Source organism: Sminthopsis crassicaudata, chromosome 5 (assembly GCF_048593235.1).
Source record: "Sminthopsis crassicaudata isolate SCR6 chromosome 5, ASM4859323v1, whole genome shotgun sequence".
Taxonomy (NCBI): Eukaryota; Metazoa; Chordata; class Mammalia; order Dasyuromorphia; family Dasyuridae; genus Sminthopsis; species Sminthopsis crassicaudata.
In genome coordinates, this window is record NC_133621.1 from 154,005,717 (window position 1) to 154,031,468 (window position 25,752).

The following is a 25,752-nucleotide window of genomic DNA, read 5'->3' on the forward strand; positions in this document are numbered from 1 at the left end:
TTATTTCATGGACTCTTTTTTAGTTTGACAAACCTTTTTGCAAGTATTTTTAATGAATAAAATAAAATATTTATGGTTTTAAAAGAAAGCAATTATATTAAAATATTCATTAGTATATTTTTTTAAGTTTGCAAAACCCAAGAGCTCCTGATGCAATCAATTTCTACATAGTGATGTTAAAATTATATGAAAATTGAATACTTATTATTATTCTCATAAATGAAGAAACTTAGGCCCCTACAATTGCCCTCTTTGAATGCATAACTATTAATAAGTTTTGGGAAGGAACTAAAGTAGAACTGATTATATGCATTACTTTCAGTTTCTCCCTATAAAATGCAACATGTCTACTGATTAGAACATCTGTTCTCTATATCACAGTGATCCTCTTACTGTTCTATTAATAGTTTTTTTTTTTTTTTCTGCCTGTATTTAAAGTTGTATACTGTCAATTATTGTCTCGTATTCATGCAAATTTTATGAAATGCAGACTTCTCTAAATGGATAAACAGGAAATCCAGGATAAAGGCAGCCTGCTATAACTTTATGGATAGTCACTATCCAGGGCTCTTGATAAGTAGGCTGATTTTCTAGCACACACTATCTATTGAGGAAAGACATGTGTTTCTGAAAAATGCCTAAAGGGTATATTTCTATATTGAATCCCATTTTTTACTTTTGAGTGCATCATAAAAATCAAAATATGTCATTTTTACAAAACATTTTGGCCTCAAGATAGAATAAAAGTGGACCAAGCTATTGAGGTCAAAGCATTTTTAGTCCTTTTATTGAAGTGAATGGAAATCCCTGGTTTTCTCCAGAGAGATTGCCAAGGCCTTTTTTGTGATGCTGCCTGTCAAATTCCCTCCTTTATGGTTTTTGCTACAACATTCCCTCTGCAATCAATCTTCTGAGCAACTACTATCCATTGGTTTTCTCTTTATGTTTCATTCTATTTCATAGATTTTTGATTGTTGTATATTTGTTTACTGTCTCAGAAATGTTATTTTTGCCAACTAAAGCAAAATAACAGCAAAGGAAATACAATGTGAGGTGATTTTGCATATACAAATATAATTCATTTATCCAACTTGGTTAGAATAGAAGGTATTTATAGAAGTACATACTGCATTTCTTTAGATAAATAAATTTTATCTCTTTAAGGTAGGCATTCTTAAACTGGAATTCATGAACCTAATTGTTTTTAGTAATTATATTTCAAATTCCTTTGTAATTCTATATATTTTACTTTATTTATTTAAAAACTATATTATGAAAATGTAGCCTTCAGACTGTAAATGTGTCTAGAAAAGTTAATAACTTCTATTTTAATAGCTAATTTTAATTTTATGTTCATGGAAATTTTTTTGTATTATGTTATTCTTTGCCACCTTAAGTTGAAGATACTGAGTATAAATTTTTCTTTTTACTAATAGTCTTCAATATGAAATCATTTATATTCTTTTGTTGAAATTTTTTTATTCAAATCTAAGATTTTCTTTGAGTTACAATAGAGATCATCAATCAACCTGCAAATTATAGTCTTAGTTGCTTTGGGTACTGAGAGTAAGTTATTTGTCTCATGTCAGAAGCAGGACTTGAACTCAAATTTTCCTGATTCTGAGGTGATCCCTCTATTCACTACTCTTTGCTTCTGCTTATTTATTGCAATGCAGTATATTATAGTGAAAAGAGATTATTGATGTATATTAGGTCTTTTTGGTCAATACATAAAATATTAATTCACATTTTCTAGATCTCTTTAAATCTTACAATTATTTTTACTTGCAAAATTTTGTTAGGCAAGTAATAGAAGTATTGGTATCAGTTTTTGGAAACAAGGAAACTGAGGCTCAGAGAGTTTTACTAGTTGTCACAAGAAGAATAAACAAGAGCCCAGACCTTTACTTAGAAAGATTTAAGAACATTAAACATTCTCAGTATGTGGAATCTCTATTATTTTGATTACTTGGACATCAACTTCTTGGCTATATAGTAATAAAAAGCAATTTACTTTATGGAATATGAATCCCTCAAATATGAATTATTAAAAATAATTATTACATACCTGTTCCATAGAGATATTTTTATAAATTACTGTTTGATTCCATTCTGGATTAAGACTTTTCTGAACATATTTAGTTCTTCTCTTATACTCAGCACTGAATTGGAAGGAAAAAAGACACTGAAAGAGGCATCCTAAAAGATTATATACCAGAGTTAACTGTTGGAACATGCAGAATGCTCAAGATGATGACAGTTGAATTTTAAAAAAACTATTTGTACAGAGAAATAATTCAATCATGGTCACATATAAGTCTTTACAGTCACCTCCAATCTTTATTTAAAAATGCTATTGGTTAAAAATAATTATCTACTTCCATTGCTCCTTTCAATATATTTTAGAGAAATTCTTTTAGCCCCCTCTTCTTTATTTCCTTATTTACTTATTAGTAGTTTTTAGGACTAATTTTGCCATACTTTTGTAATCTTGATCATCTTAGAGTATGTAGAAGAATATTAAGTAAAATTTTATGATACCATTATTCTCTTACCACTAGAAATATGAATTTCATTATGTAATCATAGAGACAAGATTAATTTGGAAAGGGAGTGCTAAAAGAGAAAGATGTGCATAACTGTAATCAATGATTCTTGGAAACCATTCACCTTAAACAGTATGTGTTTTGACAAGCACTATTTATATAACTTATTTGTTTATATATTTGCAATATAGTTTTATAGAAGGGCACAATTTTTACTAATGTTAGTTAATATCAAAAATAGCTTTGTTAGGAACAATGCCTGAAATCTTATTCTCCTATATGATCTAATCCTGTTTTTCATTTTATTACTTTTTGTTTTTATTTTCAGTAAATACCACAGTATTTTGTATGTAATAGGCCCTTAAAGGATATTTGTTTAGTGGAGTGGAATATTGGAGTGGGCTAAATTGAAACTTGAACATGTAGTATTATTCCTAAACAATCTATATGAAAGAATACATTAGCAATAGTAACAATTGACATCCGTTTTATTTAATTATAATAAACTCCTTAAGGGTAGGGACCATCTTTTGCCCCTCTCAGATTCTCAGGGCTTAACACAGTTTCCGGCAAATAGTTGGTGCTTAAAATGTTAGGTAATTTTAAAAATCATTTTAAAATAATTAAATAATTAACATAAAATTACCAGCAACTGCTAATTATCACTTTAACATTTAAAAAAGGGAAATAATTCTACATCCTAGATACTTTAACTTATACTAAATTCAGGCTATGTGAATGTCCAATTAAAGAAATGGTTGAATTGCAATGTTGATTTAGTAATGTTTTTCTAATAAATAACTTATACCAAATTATCATATAACTATTACATCAATATCCACATTACTCAGATAAAAATCTATTATCAACTTTCATCAAACTTATGAAGATTAATTTAACATAGCACTTTAATGTCATTGTTAATAATAATTTTCTATTCATATTTCCTTTATATGTACACACAAACTCAAAAATATTGTCCTGCACAGTAATGTTGGCTCCCTTGTATTAGGAGCATTTGTCTATGCTACTCTCACCAAAAGGCTGGAATCTATCTGAAGCTTTTTGTATTATTACAGAAAAGTCTTTCTCTCTTGTATGTAAACATAAATTCAAACCTAGGAAAGATTTTTCAGGAAAAAAAAAACAACCTGAAAATCTTTCTACATATTTCACAAAATATGCAAAATATTTTCCTTCAAGAGATATAATAGAGAAAAAATTCCCTTCATATTTTTCCTATGATTTTTTAAAATTATTTTTTTTTTTCTGAAGCAATTAGAGTTAAGTGACTTGCCCAGAGTCATACTGCTAGGAAGTGTGAAGTGTCTGAGGTCAGATTTGAACTCAGGTCTTCCTGACTTCAGGGATGGTGCTCTAGCCACTGTACCACCTAACTGCCCCACTCCTGTGGTTCTTCAACTAATTACTAACAGCCAAACTATTAGTTATGAAATGAAAAATGAATCTTTTTTTTCTGAGTCCTTTCTCAATTCTGAAAACATCAATAACAATATTGGTTTGAATAATTTTATCCTAATAATATAAATTGAACAATATTGGGTAGTTAATTAACAACTTAAAAGATAGTATGAGGAAAGCATTTCACATAAATTAACCTTGCTCCTCTGGCAGGATTTTATTGATAACATCAGTTTTTACTTGAAAAGCCTATATTAAGAAATTGTTGTGGAAAAGAATCCTCAACAATGTTTATGCTTTAGTTATAAATAGGGTTATTGTATTCTCTTCCTCACAAATGCCTTTTAAGTGATTTGTTCTTCCATTCATGGTTATTGACATAATAAAACAATATATATTTTTCTTCATTTAATATAATCTATACTACAGCATAATGAGTATTTTTTTTCTTGAGTATTGATTGAAATCTATTCTTTTAGTTTCAGTAGTTCAAAAAAATTCATATAAAATTATGATAGGGCCAGAAGTACTATGTCAAGAAGCAATAACTTCTAGAGAAAAATCCAGTGGAAAACTGAGCAAGAGGCATATCATAATTGCTCAATAAAATCCTAGTCAGCAAGATACAGGTTATAACACCTTTTATCTAGGACATACAATTTGTTCAATGTAAAGAAAGTATGATTTCATTCATCTGTTCAATGATTACATAACACTTTAATAAAACCATATATCATTGCTTAGATCTCAATGATGAATCTCTGTATCACTTAAACATTTAGCTTCTATTTTCATTTTTCCTGTTATTTGGCAATTGACCAGTGATCTGCTGTTTATCACTGTCACCTGAGGACAGGAAGAAAAAAAAAATCCAAGAAAAATAAATTTAAACCAATTCTGCTAGTTTGGTGAAAGTGGGTTTTGGTAAAAATTAAAATAAGGCAGAAACTAGAAATGTTACAGATAATAGGATGGCATAATTATCAACTAAATTGAAGCTTTTTGATCCCTGTTACTCTTGTATTCCATTATCATAAGTAATTTAGTAATAATATATATTAAAATAAAATGGTATTATATATATATGTATAATACCTATATGAAACTATAATATATATGAAAATATGATATATAAATATGTTATACTATATATATAATATACACCTAGCAAATATAATTATAACACATCTGATTAATGAGCTAACATTTATATAAAGCACTTACTATGGGCCAGGCATTGAATTAAACTTTTTATAGATGTTATTTCATTTGATTCTTACAATAGTCCTGTAAGATAGTTGCCAATATTATGCCTATATTAAAGCTGAAGAAATGTAGCAGAGAGAGTTTAAGTGTCTTGTCCATTGTTGCACAGAAAGTCTATAACTGGATTTCAGATCTTTCAGACTTAAGCATCTGAACACTATCCATTATATACCACCTAATTGCCCCTACATTCCTTATCTAATATGATTTAGCATAGTACAATGCAACAACATAATATGATACCATTAATATGATGTGAATGATAAAACAGTATAACATGACATGACATAAATGTAATATAATATAACCTCACAGCATAACATAATATACATGTGTATAATGATTTTAAAATTAAATTATTTTCCCCAATTAACAGTACTTTTTTCCTCTCCCTCTCAGTTCTCCCTCCTCTGTTAAAAAAAAAAAAAAAAGAGAGAGAAACAAAAGAATAAACTTTAACAAATATGAATATTCAAGCAAAACAAGTTTTTACATTGACCATGTCTAAAACATCTCATTCTTCATATTTAGTCCTTTAACTCTATGATTGTTTTTTTTTAAATGACTTTTACTTATTATTACTTTTCACTTTATATCATAAAAACTTGTCTTAAAGATTTATTATAGTGAAATTTAAGCTTTTTAAATACAATTTCAATTAACAAAATGTATTGTTATATACTATTTTATAGTATATAATCCTAAGAAATATTGACATTTCTGATATTTTTGCTTTTCTTTATGCTGGATAATAGGACAATAGGTTCTGAATAATGTGATTGACATTCCGGTCTCATTGAAATAGAATTTTTTCATTTCTACATAAGAGAGATAAGAAGAGGATTCTAGGTGAGAGGGTTAACCATAACAAGAAAACTACAACAGTCAAATTTCCCTACTTGTGAGATTTTTTGGCTGTAATTCACTGGAATGGTTCTGGGCAAATGAAAGGCAATTTATTGTATTTTTTGAAACATTTGTGTCTTTAAGAAATACAATGTTATTGTTGTTATCTTTATTGTCATAGTAGCAGCTTGTCAGTATTAGTAGAGATGTCATTTAAAAGAAAAAAGCCACAAACAAAAACAAATGCTGTAGTAAGTTTGTTATGGGTGGATTAAAATTATTGTCATCTCAATTCTACTGATGACACACTTTTCACCGCTTACCAAAATAGTACATTCACTTTGTCATGCAAATAGGAGATTCCCTTAAAAATTTATATAGCCAAATATTGATCTGGCCCTTTGTCGAAGTGCAAATGATGATTTCTGCCACTCTTTTGCAAGAAGGATCAGGCTTTTCCAGTAATCCAGCTTCCTGATGTTGACAAATAAAAGCTAGAAGAGACTGTCAGTTCACAGGAGGTGAAGAAGGGTATAGCAAAATTGTAACTACACTAATGGAGTGGCAGGGCTTTTACAGTGAAGGTTGTATGACAAAATCACATTTCAATTTTGTATTTTGTTTGGGGGATGCAAAGTGGGAAAGGTAAAGAAAAACTACCTGAGTCAATTATATTCTGTGGTTAGAATTAGGGCTACCTCTACCAACAAAAATAGAAAAATCTTCAAAGCCTCTTCACAATAGCTTACGTGTAGTTCTCCATGAGCAACTAGCTGGGAACCCAGAATTTCAAACACTGAAGGTTGCAAAGGAGACTTTCTGAACTGTGTGGTGGACAGAATAATAGATAATTTGGCCATATCCATTTCTGATGCCTATTATCTAGACCCAAACTAACAGCAAATGTCTTTTTTTCACATTCAATTCCACTTCCATAAAGGTTAATGGATAACTAACATTTACATTAAATTGGAAGTTCAATGGATTGGAAATGCCACAGAGTGGTAATAAAGTTGAATGAATAAAAAGGGGAAGACAGTATTCTGTCCATCCCATTCACTTAGGTTATCTTAAAAAAAAATACATATTTTGGCCCTTCTATTATCTTTATATTCTGTATGTGTTAGATTTGTAAAATTTTAAAATCTCAAATAACTATATTAATGATGTTACTATTTTGAAAAGACAAGTACTGTGTATAGAGTCAATAATTACCTAATTATTTTTCTGTTTTGTGTGACATTTATCCTAAGTAATTAAATTTGTAGTTATACTTTAAGAAGTCAAATACCAAAAGAGATCTTAGATATTAGATCATTAGAATAATCTCATATTCAATTATGTTGAGTGAAAATTTTGCCCCTTATTTATATCTTTCTATAGGCAAATGAAAAACTCACAACATAGTTTATAATGTGAATTTTTCCCTAAATTAAAAAGTTTCCAAAATAAAATTGTTAAAATGTTCTTTTTTTCTGTTTGTTCTGTGTTTCTGTGTTGTGAATATATTTTGTTCAATGAAAATATGTCAAATATTAATAAAATGAAAAAAATTTCCATTTCAGACTATTAGTTCGGGTGTCAAAACAAAACCTTTAAGAAACAGATATAATTTAGAAGTTAAAGATATATCATAGTGATTCTTTTCTAAATCATTTGAATGATTATTAAAATAAATGTTGAAAGTTTGCCAACTCATATCTGCATATACCAAAGAATAAATAGCACTAATTTAGTTTTCTATGTGTGACATAATATAATAAATGATTATTTATTGATTTTGGGTTTTCCACTGGTGAAAATTTTATATTGAGGAATAATTATAGGATTAGGAGAATGTTTTTAAATATGTAATCTCATTTTCATCTCTTAAAAATTCATAGAAATTTTTAAAAATCACATATTCAGTGTTAAATACTCTCATCCTCTATAATTTCTGCTGTATAAATGGAGATATTTGTTTTGTTTTTATCTGTGGCTTAGAGGCATAATTGAATCAAATAACAAATATTTAGATTTCAACAGAATCCTAATGTTTAAATTATTTGATAATTTAAGTCATCTTTATATAGGTGAGTTTTCCTCCAGAAAAAAAAAAAAAATAGGGCCCATGATACATTTTTATTATTCCCTCAAAGAATTAGATCCTTAGAAATTTAATGAAACTCAAATTGTACAGTAATATGTATTTATCTAAAGGCAGATTCATAAGTCACCAAGGAATAGAAAGGCTAAAAATATGAACAACTCGAGCTGCAATGATTCTATATGGGATCATGCTTTCATGCATCCACTAAACATACACAACTTCAAAGACAGTTCAAAGCATGACACTGAAAGGTAAGGCACTCTACCTTGCATTCTGGACAACCATGACTTGGCTGCATGGGATCACCAAAGAATATTAAAAATGAAGAAGTAGAAAAAGAGCAGCAGGGGTGAAAAGGAGAGAAATGAGAAACATGTGAATAAACAGCAGAGTAAGTATGCAAGAATTATAGAGTCAGAAATTAACATTAGATGTATGAAGGAACCAAAACCTTAAAAACCCAGTTGACATGATTCCAGACATACTCATGATTCACATTCTCAAAAAGTTACATTTGAAATATTGTTAATAGCCAGGGCTAATGCTTTAGTTAGCCAAATATTCTTAGTGTTATTATTCAATAATACCCTGTAGCTCCTGGGATGGCTAGTACAATGTCTGCTGAAATCTCATGTGATATAGTATAATCTATTTTGTAACTGAAGGTTTTTCACTCCCTACCAGAAGTTGTACAGATTCTCAGATTTTTCTGCATTTTTAAAAATGTGCTCATAGAATGAAAAACAGTAAAAATGTTTTATCAATAGTAAAGACAGAAAATAAATGAAAACATCATACTTCACTAAACATAAATACACATAGTGTTTTCTTCTGCCCCGCACTGTGATAATTATGAAACAACATTTGTGATCCAATAGGCATTTCTGCAGAGAATTCTAATTTTTATTTTGTTCCTTCCCTACCTCTATGCTCATTCCTTTATCCTTTCCTATATCAACTGCCTTGATGGTTACTGGTAGTTCAATTACCTCACACTATTATAAAAACAAATAAGAAGGGCTCATGTCTCACTTAATTGAATTCTTGATTGCTCACCTATTCACATACTGTGGAACAGAATATCATTAAATTATACTGGCTGGGTCCATTATAAATATATGTTATCTCATCTCAACTGGGTTTTCACTTTAGCATGACAAATACTCAATTCCTGAATGGATTCATAATCCTCAGTCTCCATAAAGCTTCCCATGGTGTCTTTTTTCCACATCCTTTCAGCTAAAAATTCTGCCTCCAATTTTACAGAAAAAAAAAATTACAGAAAGAACCCCCACTTTTCCATATCTCTTCATCTCTGATCATTCAGATCTACACTTCTCCCTAAATACACATACAACACACATAAGATGCTTCTATCACTCTGGTCTGGAACAAGGAGTTGATCCTTCTTACCAGAACTATTCTAGATCTGGTCTCTTCTCATCTTCTCTAGCTATCTAGCATGATCATACTACCCCCTCCACCTTTTCTTCCTCAATGTTTCCTTATTAGAGTTTTCCATGCTTTTACAAACATGCTCATGCCTTCCCTGATGTCTCTTCCATTCTCAACAAACCCTCACTTGATCCTAACATTCACTATCCACCCAGGAAGGAAGAAAACAAAATTTTACTACAATGTGCAAAGCACTGTGATAAATTATTTTCATATATCATCCCAGATGATCCTCACAAAACCTTTAAATATTAGGTAACTTTTACCCCCATTTTACATTTGAGGAACTTAGGCAGATACAGGTTAAAGGACCTATCCAAAGTCACAAAATCAGTAAGTATATGAAGTCAAATTTGAACTCAGGTTTTCCCAATTGTAGGCCTAGAGTTCTATTCCTGATCCTCCTAAGTTCCCTATTGAAATCTTGTGCTTGAAATCTCTTCCCTTCTCAACTAATCTTGAAAAAAGCCAAAAATAATAGCTGCTTTCATTTCTTTTTCTACTGTCTTTTAAACTTGATAATTTGGTTTTCAATAACATTTTTGAACTAAAACTGTTCTCTCCAAAGTTAGTAATGATTTATTGGTTGCCAAATATAATTAGCCTTTTAAAAAAAAAGCCTCATCATTGACATTTCTATAGCAATTCAAATTGTAGGTCACTTTCTTCTATATGGTCATCTCTCTAGACTTTCCTGTCAGTGTTCTTGGCTTCATTTTACTCCTGTCTTTCTGACATCTATCTTCAGTCTCCTTTGCTATCTCCCAAGTACTTAAACCACTTTGACTCTTCTGATATAAATGGGCCAGAAAAGCGATAATAGTGCTCATGTACAAAAACATTTATGAAAGCTTTTAAATATTATTTATAGGCCAGAATATAACACTCACCACATTTCACATAAACATTAAGCATCTTCAAAGAGTTCATACAGGCAATTGATAGCTCATAGTAGGTAGGGAGTTCAAAAGGAATCTGTTATATTCTTGCCAAATTAGAATTTTCAAAGTTAACTAAATAGTTTTGAGCAAAAAAATTTGGCAGATACTTATGAATATGCTATATGTTCATGTCCATTTGGAAATTAAATTATTTTATAAAGTTTTGAAAGGTCAATACACTTGACAAGATCAATACACTTGAAAATTTGATTTACTTTTTAAATTTTACTATATTAAGTTTCCCCTATTGTAATTGACATTGACATAAATTGCATGAAAAAAATATGCATTAAATAACTTATGAGCTCATTTGCTTATGGATTTTTGAGGATTAATTGCTGATTAAAACAAAGTAAATATCAATTTGTAGCAAATATACGCAATGTTCAGGAGATCAAAAGATCAATTAAATTATATGGAAGGTAAGACTGCTGATATCAATGTTTTTCAAATCAGAGGACAATAGAAATAGTATTGGAAAGGACCCAAGAGGCCCTCTAGTCCAAGTCTGTCAATTTAGAAATGAAAAAACTGAGACTTGGGAAAGTTAAATGATTTTCCCAATATTACAAAAGACATAAGCATCAAAAGATTTCAACCTAAGTTCTTAATGGGGGACAATTTTTTGAAAGGAGTTGATTAATACAGATATTAAATTTCTTCTTCACTTACCCTCTCCCTGGAAGAAGATAAACTTTAACAAAAGGATCAGAATATCCATTGTTGTCTCGGGGAACAAGATTTCTTGCTTGAAGAATGTGGATAATAAGATTTCCAAGGTGTTTGTCATAGTTGATTTGAAGCTACAGTGAATATTAAAATATTTGGTTAAGTTATAATTTTTTGACCACATTCAAGTAAAATATGATTCCCTCAAGGAAGCATTCTCTGGCAATAATTTCTAGTTGTGTGATTGCACATTTAGCCTTTGTCAATCTCAGTTGAGTCCCATTATCTGGGAAGTTCTCTCAAGAAGGAATTGTTTTTGTGTATGTTTCTTTGTACATCTTGGTGTACTGTAATGTTAAGGAACATGCCTAGGTGAAGGAGCAGGGCAATTCTCTGAGACTCCACAGCTGTGAATCATAACATCAGAAAGAGTTGCAAAGCAGCCTTTACTGACACAGGTGACACAGTCCCTTGTGGACTAGAAATGAAATAAATTGGAGGCAGAGGGAAGAAGAGAAAGGTCAGACAATGTAACTGCCTCTCAGTGGAGAGGTCAGAGAACAGCAACTACCTCTCAGTCTCCTTGTATCATCATCATTCTCTCACATGAAGAGATCCATTCTACAGGTCTAAGTTAGACCTCCAGCAGCCACTGGCAAGTGGCTCCCATATTGCAACAGTAGGAATTTAGTAAATTCTAATAAACTCTGTTCCCTCATTTTTCAAATGAGGACAATGATACCTACAGTATTTATTTCACAGGTTTCTTAGAAATTGTATGAAATAAATATGTGAAGTGTTTTGCAAACTAAAAGTTTTATATTGTTGTTATTCTTGTTCTTTTGTTCTGTCATTTTTTAATTGTGTCTGACTCTTCAAGGACCCCATTTGAGATTTTCTTGGTAGAGATACTAGAGTGTTTTGTCATTTCCTTCTCCAGCTCATTTTACAGATGAAGAAACTGAGGCAGAGTTAAATGACTTGTCCAGAGAAACACAACTAGTACATGTCTGACAGCAGATTTGAACTCAGAAAGATGAGTCTTCTTAATTTCAGGCGCAATACTCTTATCTACTACTGCTCTATTTCTATCATTACCTCCATATAAATTCATTGAGAATAAGAATCAGCATTATCTAAATTCCATTTCATTCCCATTTTTAACTCCCATCCTCAGTATTTAGCACAATTAGTGCTTCATAACTGTGTATCCCTGAATTTATTGCATTTTTCTTTTTTTTTTTTTATATATATTTTTTTATTTTTGTATTCATTTTTCCAAATTACCCCCCCTCCCTCTATTCCCTCCCCCCGATGACAGGCAATCCCATACATTTTACATGTGTTACAATATAGTCTAGGTACAATACATGTGTGTGAATATCATTTTCTTGTTGCACAATAAACATTAGAATCCGAAGGTACATGCAACCTGGGCAGACAGATATTAGTGCTAACAATTTACATTCACTTCCCAGTGTTTCTTCTCTGGGTGTAGCTACCTCTGTCCATCATTGATCAACTGGAAGTGAGTTGGATCTTCTTTATGTTGAAGATTTCCACTTCCATCAGAGTACATCCTCATACAGTATTGTTGTTGAAGTGTACAGTGATCTTCTTGTTCTGCTCATTTCACTCAGCATCAGTTGATTTAAGTCTCTCCAGGCCTCTCTGTATTCCTCCTGCTGGTCATTTCTTACAGAGCAATAATATTCCATAACCTTCATATACCATAATTTAGCCAACCATTCTCCAACTGATGGACATCCATTCATCTTCCAGTTTCTAGCTACAACAAAAAGAGCTGCCACAAACATTTTGGCACATATATGACTCTTTCCGCTCTTTAGTATTTCTTTGGAATATAATCCCAGTAGTAGCGCTGCTGGGTCAAAGGGTATGCACAGTTTGATAACTTTTTGGGCATAATTCCAGATTGCTCTCCAGAATGGCTGGATTCTTTCGCAACTCCACCAGCAATGTATTAGTGTCCCAATTTCCCCACATCCCCTCCAACATTTATCATTATTTGTTCCTGTCATCTTAGCCAATCTGACAGGTGTGTAGTGGTATCTCAGAGTGGTATTAATTTGAATTTCTCTGATCAGTAGTGATTTGGAACACTCTTTCATGTGAGTGGATATAGTTTCAATTTCTCCCTCTGAGAATTGTCTGTTCATATCCTTTGACCATTTATCAATTGGAGAATGGTTCGGTTTCTTATAAATTATGGTCAGTTCTCTATATATTTTGGAAATGAGACCTTTGTCAGAACCTTTGTTTTTAAAAATATTTTCCCAATTTGTTACTTCCCTTCTAATCTTGTTTGCATTAGTATTATTTGTACAGAAACTTTTTAGTTTGATGTAATCAAAATCTTCTATTTTGTGATCAATAATGATCTCTAGTTCTCCTCTGGTCATAAATTCCTTCCTCCTCCACAAGTCTGAGAGGTAGATTATCCTCTGTTTCTCTAATCTATTTATTATCTCCCTCTTTATGCCTAAATCATGGATCCATTTTGATCTTATCTTGGTATATGGTGTTAAGTGTGGATGCATATCTAATTTCTGCCATACTAATTTCCAGTTTTCCCAACAGTTTTTTCCGAATAATGAATTTTTATCCCTAATGTTGGAATCTTTGGGTTTGTCAAAGATTAGATTGCTATAGATGTACCCTTTTTTGTCCTCTGTATCTAATCTGTTCCACTGATCTACCGGTCTATTTCTTAGCCAATACCAAATGGTTTTGGTGACTGCTGCTATATAATATAGCTTTAGATCAGGTACACTTAGACCACCTTCCTCTGAGTTTTTTTTCATTAGTTCCCTTGCAATTCTCAACCTTTTATTCTTCCATATGAATTTTGTTGTTATTTTTTCTAGGTCATTGAAATAGTTTCTTGGGAGTCTGATTGGTATAGCACTAAATAAATAGATTAGTTTGGGGAGTATTGTCATCTTTATTATATTCGCTCGGCCTATCCAAGAGCACTGAATGTCTTTCCAATTATTTAAATCTGATTTTATTTTTGTGGCAAGTGTTTTGTAATTTTTCTCATATAATTCCTGACTTTTCTTTGGTAGATGGATTCCCAAATATTTTATACTCTCAACATTTGTTTGGAATGGAATTTCTCTTTGTATCTCTTGCTGTTGCATTTTGTTAGTGATATATAAAAATGCCGAGGATTTATGTGGATTTATTTTGTATCCTGCCACTTTGCTGAAATTTTGAATTATTTCTAGTAGCTTTTTAGCAGAGTCTTTGGGGTTCTCTAAGTATACCATCATGTCATCTGCAAAAAGTGATAGTTTAATTTCCTCATTTCCTACTCTAATTCCTTGAATCTCTTTCTCCGCTCTTATTGCCGAGGCTAGCGTTTCTAGTACTATATTGAATAGTAATGGTGATAGTGGGCAACCTTGTTTCACTCCTGATCTTACTGGGAAAGGTTGCAGTTTATTTCTATTGCATATTATGCTTACTGAAGGTCTTAAATATATGCTCCTGATTATTCTAAGGAATAATCCATTTATTCCTATACTCTCAAGAGTTTTTAGTAGGAATGGATGTTGGATTTTGTCAAATGCTTTTTCTGCATCTATTGAGATGATCATATGGTTCTTATTAATTTGATTATTAATATGGTCAATTATATTAATAGTTTTCCTAATATTAAACCAGCCCTGCATTCCTGGAATAAATCCTACTTGATCATAGTGTATTATCTTGGAGATGATTTTCTGAAGTCTTTTTGCTAATATCTTATTTAAGATTTTAGCATCAATATTCATTAAGGAGATTGGTCTATAATTTTCTTTCTCAGTTTTCGATCTACCTGGTTTAGGTATCAGTACCATGTCTGTGTCATAAAAGGAGTTTGGTAGGACTCCTTCATCCCCTATTTTTTCAAATAATTTATATAACATTGGGGCTAATTGTTCTTTAAATGTTTGGTAGAATTCACATGTGAATCCATCTGGCCCTGGGGATTTTTTCCTGGGGAGTTGATTAATAGCTTGTTCTATTTCTTTTTCTGAAATGGGACTATTTAAGCAATTTATCTCCTCCTCTGTTAATCTAGGGAGGCTATATTTTTGGAGGAAGTCATCCATTTCACTTAAGTTATCAAATTTATTGGCATAAAGTTGGGCAAAGTAACTCCTTATTATTTCTCTAATTTCCTCTTCATTGGTGGAAAGATCCCCCTTTTCATTTGTAAGACTATCAATTTGATTTTCCTCTTTCTTTTTTTTGATCAAATTTACCAAAGGTTTATCTATTTTATTGGCTTTTTCATAAAACCAACTCTTGGTTTTATTTATTAATTCAATAGTTTTTTTACTTTCAATTTTATTGATTTTTCCTTTTAATTTTTGTATTTCAAGTTTAATTTTTGGTTGGGGGTTTATAATTTGGTCTTTTTCTAGCCTTTTAAGTTGTAAGCCCAATTCGTTAATCTTCTCTTTCTCAATTTTCTTCAAATAAGCCTCTAAAGATATAAAATTTCCCCTTATTACTGCTTTAGCTGCATCCCAAAGATTTTGATATGATGTCTCATCATTGTCATTATCTTGGGTGAAATTGTTAATTGTTTCTATAATTTGCTCTTTCACCCAGTCATTCTTTAAGATGAGATTATTCAGTTTCCAATTACTTTTTGGTCTATTTACCCCTAACTTTTTACTGAATGTAGCTTTTATTACATTGTGATCTGAGAAGAAGGCATTTATTATTTCTGCCTTCCTACATTTAATTTTGAGATCTTTATGTCCTAATATATGGTCAATTTTTGTATAGGATCCATGAACTGCTGAGAAGAAAGTATATTCCTTTCTATTGCCATTCAGTTTTCTCCAAAGGTCTATCATACCTAGTTTTTCTAATATTCTATTTACTTTTTTAATTTCTTTCTTGTTTGTTTTGTGGTTTGATTTGTCTAAATCTGAGAGTGCAAGGTTGAGATCTCCCACTATTATAGTTTTACTGTCTATTTCTTCTTGCAGTTCTCTTAACTTTTCCTTTAGAAAGTTAGATGCTATACCACTTGGTGCATATATGTTTAGTATTGATATGGCTTCATTATTTATGCTACCTTTCAGCAGGATATAGTTTCCTTCCTTATCTTTTTTAATGAGATCTACTTCTGCTTTTGCTTGATCTGAGATAAGGATAGCTACCCCTGCTTTTTTGGCTTTACCTGAAGCATAATAGGCTCTGTTCCAACCTTTTACCTTTATTCTGTATGTATCTCCCTGCTTTAAGTGTGTTTCCTGTAGACAACATATTGTAGGGTTCTGCTTTTTGATCCAATCTGCTATCCGTCTCCGTTTGATGGGATCGTTCATCCCATTTACATTTACAGTTAAAATTACTAATTCTGTATTTCCTGCCATCGTATTATCCCCAGATTATGCTTTTTTCCCTTGACCCCCCTGATCCCCCTCCCCGATATTTAATTTACAGACCCCCCTTGTGACGTGCAACCCTCCCACTTTTTTTTTTTTTAGGATCCCTCCCCCCTCCCTCCAAGTCCCTTCACTTATTCTCCTTTTCCTTTTCCCTTTTCCTCTCCCCCCTTTTAATGAGGTGAGAGAAAATTCTCTGAAAAACAAATATGTTAATTATTTACTCTTTGAACCTCTCCTGATGAGAGTAAGATTCACACAATGATTCTCCCCCTCACTAAGTTCCCTCAGATATGGTGTATTTTCTATGCCTCTTCCTGGGATGTAGTTTCCCTCTTTTTATCACTCCTTCCCCTTTTTCTGAACCGACCTCCTTCCCTTTACTACACCCCCCTTTTTTTCTTTTATATCAGTAAAATCAAATTATCCTTGAGTATTTTTTTATATACCCACAACAGAGTTACAGTTCTCAAGGGTTCTGTGTACCTTTTTCTGTTTCTCTTCAGTCTTGTGGATGTAGATCAAATTTTTTGTTTAAGTCTGGTTTTTTTTTCTTAGTTATTGCATTTTTCTAGAAAAATAATTTTTATTGATTACAACAGTATTTGCTTTCATCTAATTAAAATGGATAATAGCTATTCTACAAAATAAATTATTTAATTTTTTAACATTGAAGTAGTTTATTTAATTTCTGGTTCTTGTTGGAGATATCATTTCACATTTATGTATGGTTAGAGTTTGCATAGTCATGTGACAACTGTAAGTATTCCTTCATTTTGCAAATGAAGAAAATGAGCATTAAAGAAATATAAATCATACAAAGATACATTGAGTATCAAGTTCTCTTTCTACTATTTAATCCTTTCTCAATGCCTATTCATTTCAAAGGAAAAACAAAAACTGTAGGCATATTAGCATGTGTTTCTAAAAGGGAAAACTACAGGAATATCAATTTCATTTTACAAGTCTTTGAAGTTTAGAATAATGATTAATTCTTTTAATACTTACTGGCTCATTCAGAATCAAACACACAATTGATAACTTTGTTAGAACAAGTAATTTGCTTTCTCCCCTGCATGATTAGCCAGGGGTATTTAAGATAGATACTATTTAGAGATAAATACTTCACTCTAAGAAGATAAATATGAAGAAAAAAGCAGCAATTAATGAATTTTTAAGTGTTGTTATCCTAACTCTTATAATAGTCCTACAACTCTTTGCTCATTCTGTAGTTTTCAACTGAGTAAGAGCTTGAGATAAAATAATCTGTTAAAGTTGTTAGAATAGAAATACTATGACACTACTATAATCAAGGGTCTGATACTTTAACTATATCTACATAAAACTAACACACTGAAAAAAAGAAACCAATTAACTTTAAAATGCAAAGTGACAACCATGTCAATAAGAAGCAAAATAATTGGTTCTAATATCTGGCCAATGAATTAAATGATCACTTTGACATCATATTGATGTTTGCTTCTTTTTAGAGATTTTGTTCCCATTAAATTAAAAAAAAAAATAAACCTATAAACAAATGAACATATCACAAATTTTATATAGAGGATTTTTGTTGAAAATGCAATAGACAGTTAGATTGTCTACACTACTCTTTAAGACTGAGTAATGTCCATGATCATTGAGTACTAAAAGCAAATTGAGTAGTGCTTTGAAATTACAGGTGGTAAAATATTGAATTAATTTTGTCATTTATTTAAACTCTGAATAGGTTTGACATTAGTTTCTAGCAAAATTCTACTATGATTATTAAAGAGATGAGTTGTAAGCATTTATATTTCAGAACAAGTGATGCCAGATTCATTCAGTCTTTGAAAGAGTTCCTAGACTGTGGATGAATCTGATACTAGTTATAATTATATACCATATTTGAAATTTATAAAGCATTTGACAATTTTTTTCCTACTCACGTGAATAATGTGGAGAAATATGAATTATACTATAAGGTATGTTCAGAACTCGGCACAGAAAATACTAATAAATGGATTAATATCAACCTGGAGCAAGATCTTTTCTACTCAACATTTTATTAATAAGCCTTGGCAATTTGGCTTTCTTCTGTGATATTTTATCGTTAAAACTGGGATAAAGACACAGTTGGCATACTCAGCAGATTTTCAAATAGTATTCATCTTAGAAGGATAACTTGGAGATAAAGGAATAGGATTAAAAAAAATCTACATAGGCTAGAACAGTGAACTAATCCTAAAAAGACTTATAGATGAAATATAACAGATAATATTAATAATGCAATATAACTTATATAAATTCAAAATTAATAACATCATATGTTTAGAAATGCAAGAAAACATATATATACATATATATACACATATATACATATATATACACATATATATACATATATATATATACACACACACACACATATATATATATATATTTAATGGATTATGTGGATTTTACTGGTGCCTATCTTTGTCTCATATATATCTCTCTATATAAATTTATTAATTATATCTATCTATCTATTTCTCTCTATATGTTTATATATAGGTCTTACCTTCAGTCCATGTTGTTTTTGCAACATAGATTCTAAGTCAGCCCAAAATATTATTTTATTTATTTGGGGAACTTTATATTCCATGACCAAGTTATTTACTTTATCTATTGTCCCGGTGATCTGGGGCTCTGATTGAAAGATCTTCATAATTTCTAGCTCTGTATATTGCAAGTCCATGACTACCTTCCTGATAGAATTTTTCTAATAGCAACCCCTTCTCTCCCCCTCTCCCAATCTATATGTACATCTATATTTTCTTTTTACTTCTTTTGTTTTGGAATAGCAATCAAGAATTAGCATTGACCTTTCTAGAAGGCACATGTTAAACAATTGCTCTATGACTCCACTTATCATCCCTGTGACTTCTAATATGAATATATAAATCTTCCTTCCCTGTCCACCATTCTTCCAGATGTATTGTCTTTTTGGTTTAGATCATAAGCATTTTGAGTATAGAGATTGTCTTTTTTTCTTCCTTTAAAAAAAAAAATCCTTACCCTGCCCCCCCCAAAAAAAATTGCTTACCAGAATCCCTGGCCCTTAATGTTTAATAAATTACTTTCAATTCTCAAATTTAGATTAGATAGGTAGTGATCACAAGGTCTATTTACGCTTTACATTTATATGGAACCTCCTCCTGCATCTTCCCTCAAAGTCCACCAGCACAAAGAAGCTATTAAACAAACATTTCCTTGTTAACTGATCAGTGAAGAGCTCATTAATATGCAATGGAATCACATATGCTTAAAGCATTTTTTAAGTAGTTGAAAGTGATTAAGGTTTTTAAAGTTATAGCCACTAAAAAAAGTGAGAATGTTTTGAATACTAATTAAAGCAGTAACATTCTTGGAGTGTTTGGACCTGTTTTCAAAAGTGCTGAAAGGTTATTACTATCTCTTTTTAGAGCAGAGAAATTAAAGACCAAAGAGTTGTAATTATTCAATGAAATGATTTCCCTTGTGGACTCAGGGATACTGTGTGGGAGTTGAAATTAGATGTTAGGTTTATCTATGAGAAAAACTGTGGGAAAAATAGTGGGCAACAAGGTGAAGAGAAACTTCTTTCTCTTGAGAACTGTCCTCACATTTTAAAAGATCATTAAAAAGTCATTTTATAAGGAATGAGCCTGGAGAGAGATTATTTTCTTGTCAAAGTTGAAGATTAGTTAGGAAAAACTGGGAGAAACTTTTGTAACTTTTGTCCAGCAAAGAAGATTCTTATGAAAAGTATCTTATTTGTTATATTGAATAAAATAAATGTTCTCAGAAGTGAAGTGATATGCAATTATATGAGAGAGTTTGAGAAGATGCTAGCTTTGGTCTTTCATAAAGATAAATTATTTTAATATATCATTTTATTATTTATTTTATTATTAACAAATTTATATATATATATACATTTATATATTAGCTTTAATGTTTTTAATCTGATTAGGTTGTTTTAGTAGAGAAAGCAACAGGTATAGTATAGTAATTATAGAAAGAAACATGAAGCAACTACTATGGGAAAAATAGATCTACAGGTTTTAAAATAATATCTGAAGAACTGAATGATTTTTATTTCATTTGACAGAGGAATGCATTGAAATTTTACAAATTAACAAAGAAATATATAAACATACCCCCTGTATTACCCTCAAAATCTAAATTACAAGATTAAATATGTCAAGTAGCAGCTTGAGAGAAAACCTGAAAAAGAACTTTATGATCTAAGTAATCATATTACACTTTGAAGGAGTGTCTTCTAATCCTTGTTACAATAGGGTAAGTGATCATCTTTTATTTCATAAAAATTCCTTTGAAGTAAAATGTCATTCTATAAAAATTGGCATAAATTAAATATAATATATTAAATAAAAAGTAAAGATTTTGTTCTTTGGATTTACAATACCAATAATGCCAGTAGGAAAAATGTCACTCAAAAACATACAATAATAATTGACTTATTTAATATTTTCATACCTGAATTTCTCCAGTAATTGGATGAGAAACAGACTTTGTTGCATCAGTGGGCTGTAATATTAAAGAACATATGCAAACATTATTACATGGAACATTCATAAATTTTGATATTTCAGCATTCTGAAATTCTATTAATTTTGCTGGTTGACAATTTTGGTTTGATAGTAAATTGCATACAGTTTTCGGTTGATCTGTTTTCAAATAGTTTCAAAGTCTACAATTTGTCTCTACATTTTTATGGAGCTGACTTTTTAAAGTTATAACTTAATATCAGAAATAGTCATGTTTTTAAATACTCCAAAAATACTCCAAAAAAACACATAGGGATTATATATTCATCTTAACCACTTTTGGTGAAATATATAATTTATTTTTTAAATTGCGTTTACCAAAATTGGATATAAAATGGGGAAGAGGGACTCTTAAAAGTAAATTATGAAGTTTTTATTCATATATATATATATTTGGTTTTTCCATCACCTTTATTTCCCAAAATATTTTTTAAAAGAATACTTCAGTTAAACCAATTAATCAGTCAAGTATACTAGATTATATAGGATCCCTCATCCATAGTTTTCCACCTTTGAAAAAAAATTGAGAGTGGTACATTCTCATATATGATGCTTTTATAATAGGAAATAGAAATAAGTAATACAAAATTATCAGGCAGGTAAAGTTTATTTTCAATGTACTTCTTTCTTTCTCCTGCAAATGCGTTTCTTATATATGCATACTCACTTCCTATTGCTTCCTGAGATATAATTAAATTGACAATATTACCCTATATTCCAAATTTTTTCTTTCCTTGTTTTCTGCATTCATTAAAATTTTATCTATTTTATGATACTGTTATCAGTTAGGTTTCAGGCATTATAGTTCATATTTCTGTAAATGTCTGCAAGTTTATTATATATTATCTCCACTTTCCAGATCAGGAAACTGAGATTCATAATGGTAGAATGAATTGCTCAAAATTCAAGCTTGATAAATAGAAGAGCTGGATCTCCAATCCAGTTCTTTAGACACCAATTTCAGGATTCTTTATACCATATCATGGAATCAGCATTGAAAGTGATCTCTGTTAAAACCAGGTGTAAGGACTGATTGAAGACATTGTGTTTGTTATTCCTTCCAATCTCAAATAATAAATGGGAATTAAATTGCTTCCAAATAAATTATGTTGATGGCATAAAATTTAGGTGTTAAATTGTGCTTATAAAAGTATAGTATAGAAACAAACTTGATTTTTTTTTTCCTTTATAGAATGGTCCTATATACAACCAATCATTTGTAGCAGCATTTTTTTTTCAGTTGCAAAGAGCTTAAAATACATTAGATGCCCATAGGTTGGGGAATGGTTAAGCAAAATGCAATATTTGAATGTAATAAAATATTGCTATGTTACACAAAATAATAATAAGATGAATATAGAGTAGCTTAGGGGGGAAATATGGATTGATATAAAATGAAATAAGCAGAATCAAAACAACAATGTGCAAAATGACCATGACAACATAAATTAAAAAGAACAGTAAAACAACTGAAACAGAATGGTGTGAAATGATAAAGATCAAGATTATCCCTAAAGAAGAACTGTAAGAATGCATTACTCTTCAGGGAGGTAGGACATTATGGATATAGGAGACTTGATATATTGTTGAAATTGACTGATATGTTGGTTAAATTTGCTGTTTGTTTTTTTTTTTTCTCATTTTCTTCTTTACTATAAATGATGCTGTATATAAGGAGGTCAGGAACTCAATATTCAAAGGAATATTGCAAAATAAAGGATTTATTTTTCTTTAATTAAATGTAGCAATATCCATTTATATGTACATAACCTATATTTTAAAGAGACTGCTTATTAGTGTTAAAATTTATATAGTTTGGTAAAAATTTTTTAAAAATATTTAATTATGCTATTTCACAAATACATTTTATTTTTGATGTATTGTACTAAATTATCAACTTCAAATTCTAAATATGTGGCCAATAATGAAAATAAACTCTAAATAATTTAAAGAATACAAAACAGGGAAGCATATGTACGCAGAAATTAACCTGAGGGAGGTCTTATTGGACTCTTGCTTATTATGAATTGAGAGTTTGGTATGATATTCAAGGAAGTCAATGTAATCCTAGACTTCCTTATTTAAGATATAGGGTCTAGAATATGGAAGGTGATAATCTTCCTTGACAGATTACCTATAGAATAGTGTTCAGTTTGGGGCATCATAGAAAGAACATTGAGAAACTGGCACTCTCAAAAAGAGAGAAACCAAGATACATCAGGGCTTTGAGTTCATGGTGTATGAAGTCTATGGAGGAAAATTAGTCTGTTTAACTGGGAGAAAATAAGACCCGGATCGGGGGCATAATAGCTCTTTTTTAGGTTTTTAATGTACTGCTATATGGCAAAGGGGTTTAATTAGTTATATCACAGTTCAGAGGACAAAAATAATAGTAATATGTGAAATTTGTTACTAGGAAAACAGGTTTAATGAGAAGAAAATCTTCCTAAATATTGGAATGATCCAAAAATTGGATTTTTTACCCTGTAAGATAGTAAATTCCATCCTTTTTACTTAATGTCTTTAAACAAAGTTTTAAGGGAATGATAGAGAGGGAAATATTTTTTCAGATATGGATTCAGCAAATTGTTTTCAGAAGATCTTTCTAACTATGAAATTCTTTGTGTTTACTAGACCATCCACAAATCAATCTTGTATCTCCTTTCCAAAAGACTATTATTACTCCCAAAGACATCTGAATTTTTATACTGTCTGTAGCATGTGTATGTAGCAAACAGAGGAAGATTTGTGTCACCGAAGTATGACTACTTTGAGATAAGATGTGTTTTCTGGAAGATCACCTGTTTTCAAGGAGATGATGGCAGACTGATAAAGGAAAAATCTGGGTTTGAAAGCCTTTTATTTTCAAGCTGATGCTTTTTACTAAATAACAAAAGAAATAAAAATAATTTCTCCCTCTTTCTGCTGCAAACAATCAAACAAATAAACAGTTAATAAGAATTCCTTCTTCCTTGAGTTATATGAGAAACAGGTTTTGGTCTTAATCTTGCTAGAATTAAGAGAGCTAGAGAAAACTGAGCTCCTTGCCAGATAAATGAAAGAGCTTGCAACTTTTCTCAAGGAAATGGGCTGTAACATAATTAAAATATAAGCAATTATGCATAGAAGTCTAATTTTACTTGATGTTAATAATAATATATTGTGGAATGTGGCCTAATTTGAAGTCACCACACAGTTCAATGCTACAAATCTTAGAAAATTTATTTAGTCATGAAATCCTGGGATTCCATTTTATGTGAAAATATTAAAATGCTGAATCTATTAACTATAGTAATCCTTACTCATTGTCTTGATTATCTTTAGGTGGCATAGTAAATAGAGTGCTGCACTTGGAATTAGGAAAAGTTGAATTAGAACCAAGCTTCAGATATGTATATTTAGATGGATCCACATTCTTTTATTTGGTCAGCAAAATATTCTTTCCAACACAGAAGTGCATCAAAATTATGCCAGACACTTCAGCAAAAATAGCAGAAAACCATATACCACCTGATTTCTTGCACAAAATAAAAAATACAGTACATCAATACATCCAGCAACATCCTACTGTGCTGCTTTGATCTTTCATTAGTTACCAAAGAAACTATAGAACAGTTTTTTCCATCTCCACATGACATCTGTCAAAAGAAATACTAGCTAGCCCTGTAAGTGACTAGACATTGAAAATCTTTGTACTTTATTCTATAAATACAAAATGTACTTAGTTAGGCATCCATCACTTTGGATAATTCTGGGCATTTCTAATATTTTTTAATGTTCCTAGATTTAGAGGATTAACAGATAATATGTGACTAGGCAAAGACATAATTCTATATTTGAATGTGTGTTCTGGAGAATTATCTTTTGGGAAGAATGTGTTCTAATACCACACTATAAGATTTTCACTTGAACCTGGTCCTTTTAGTAATGTTAAATCTCAGCTAAAGCATATGGGTTTCCACAGGATTTAAAACATAATAATTTGACCAGCCAGAGAAAAATGCTAGCTGCCTTGTTTCTGATGCCAGCTTCATATAGTCTCCTGAGAAGTCACAATAACAAGTTTATAAGAAAAAAAAAATCCTTGTCCTGTCTTACATATCTTGCTCAGTATTTTATAGAATAACTATCTTTCAAATGATGTAAACTGAAATATTTTTATCAAATTTCTCTTAGGATGTTCTAGATAATATATGATATTATCATGTACACAAAAAGAGACCACTATTTTGATGAGGCTGGGGATACTGGCTGCTTAATCTTTGCTTCATATGTTAAACTCTATGACTCTTTAGAGCAATGGAGTATAAGTATTTATCACATAATTAGTTGGTTAACAAGTAGTTATTAAGTTCTTATGATATATCAGGAACTGTGCTAAGTGCTGGGGATTCTAAAGAAATACAAAAAACATAGTTCTTATGCTCCAGGAGTTAGCATTCCAGTAGTGATGATAGCATGTAGATAACTGTGTAATATGATAATAGATAGGTGATAGGTAGATAGGAAGAAAAAAAGAAGAAGGAAAAA

At 30.7% G+C, this 25,752-nt stretch overlaps 1 protein-coding gene across 4 annotated transcripts in view; it reads right to left on the reverse strand.

Annotated features, from left to right (window-relative positions):
• Window positions 1-25,752, reverse strand: part of PCLO (piccolo presynaptic cytomatrix protein) — a 520,130-nt gene that overhangs the window by 108,778 nt on the left and 385,600 nt on the right. For 3 of the 4 annotated variants that reach the window (XM_074268506.1, XM_074268503.1, XM_074268508.1), the window contains exons 14-17: window positions 21,152-21,202; window positions 11,238-11,368; window positions 8,435-8,461; window positions 2,069-2,162 (exon numbers count right to left, since the gene is read on the reverse strand). In XM_074268506.1, the coding sequence (XP_074124607.1) occupies window positions 2,069-2,162; window positions 8,435-8,461; window positions 11,238-11,368; window positions 21,152-21,202 (303 nt within the window). The remainder of the gene's footprint in view (window positions 1-2,068; window positions 2,163-8,434; window positions 8,462-11,237; window positions 11,369-21,151; window positions 21,203-25,752) is intronic. The other variant, XM_074268505.1, reaches the window with a different exon arrangement.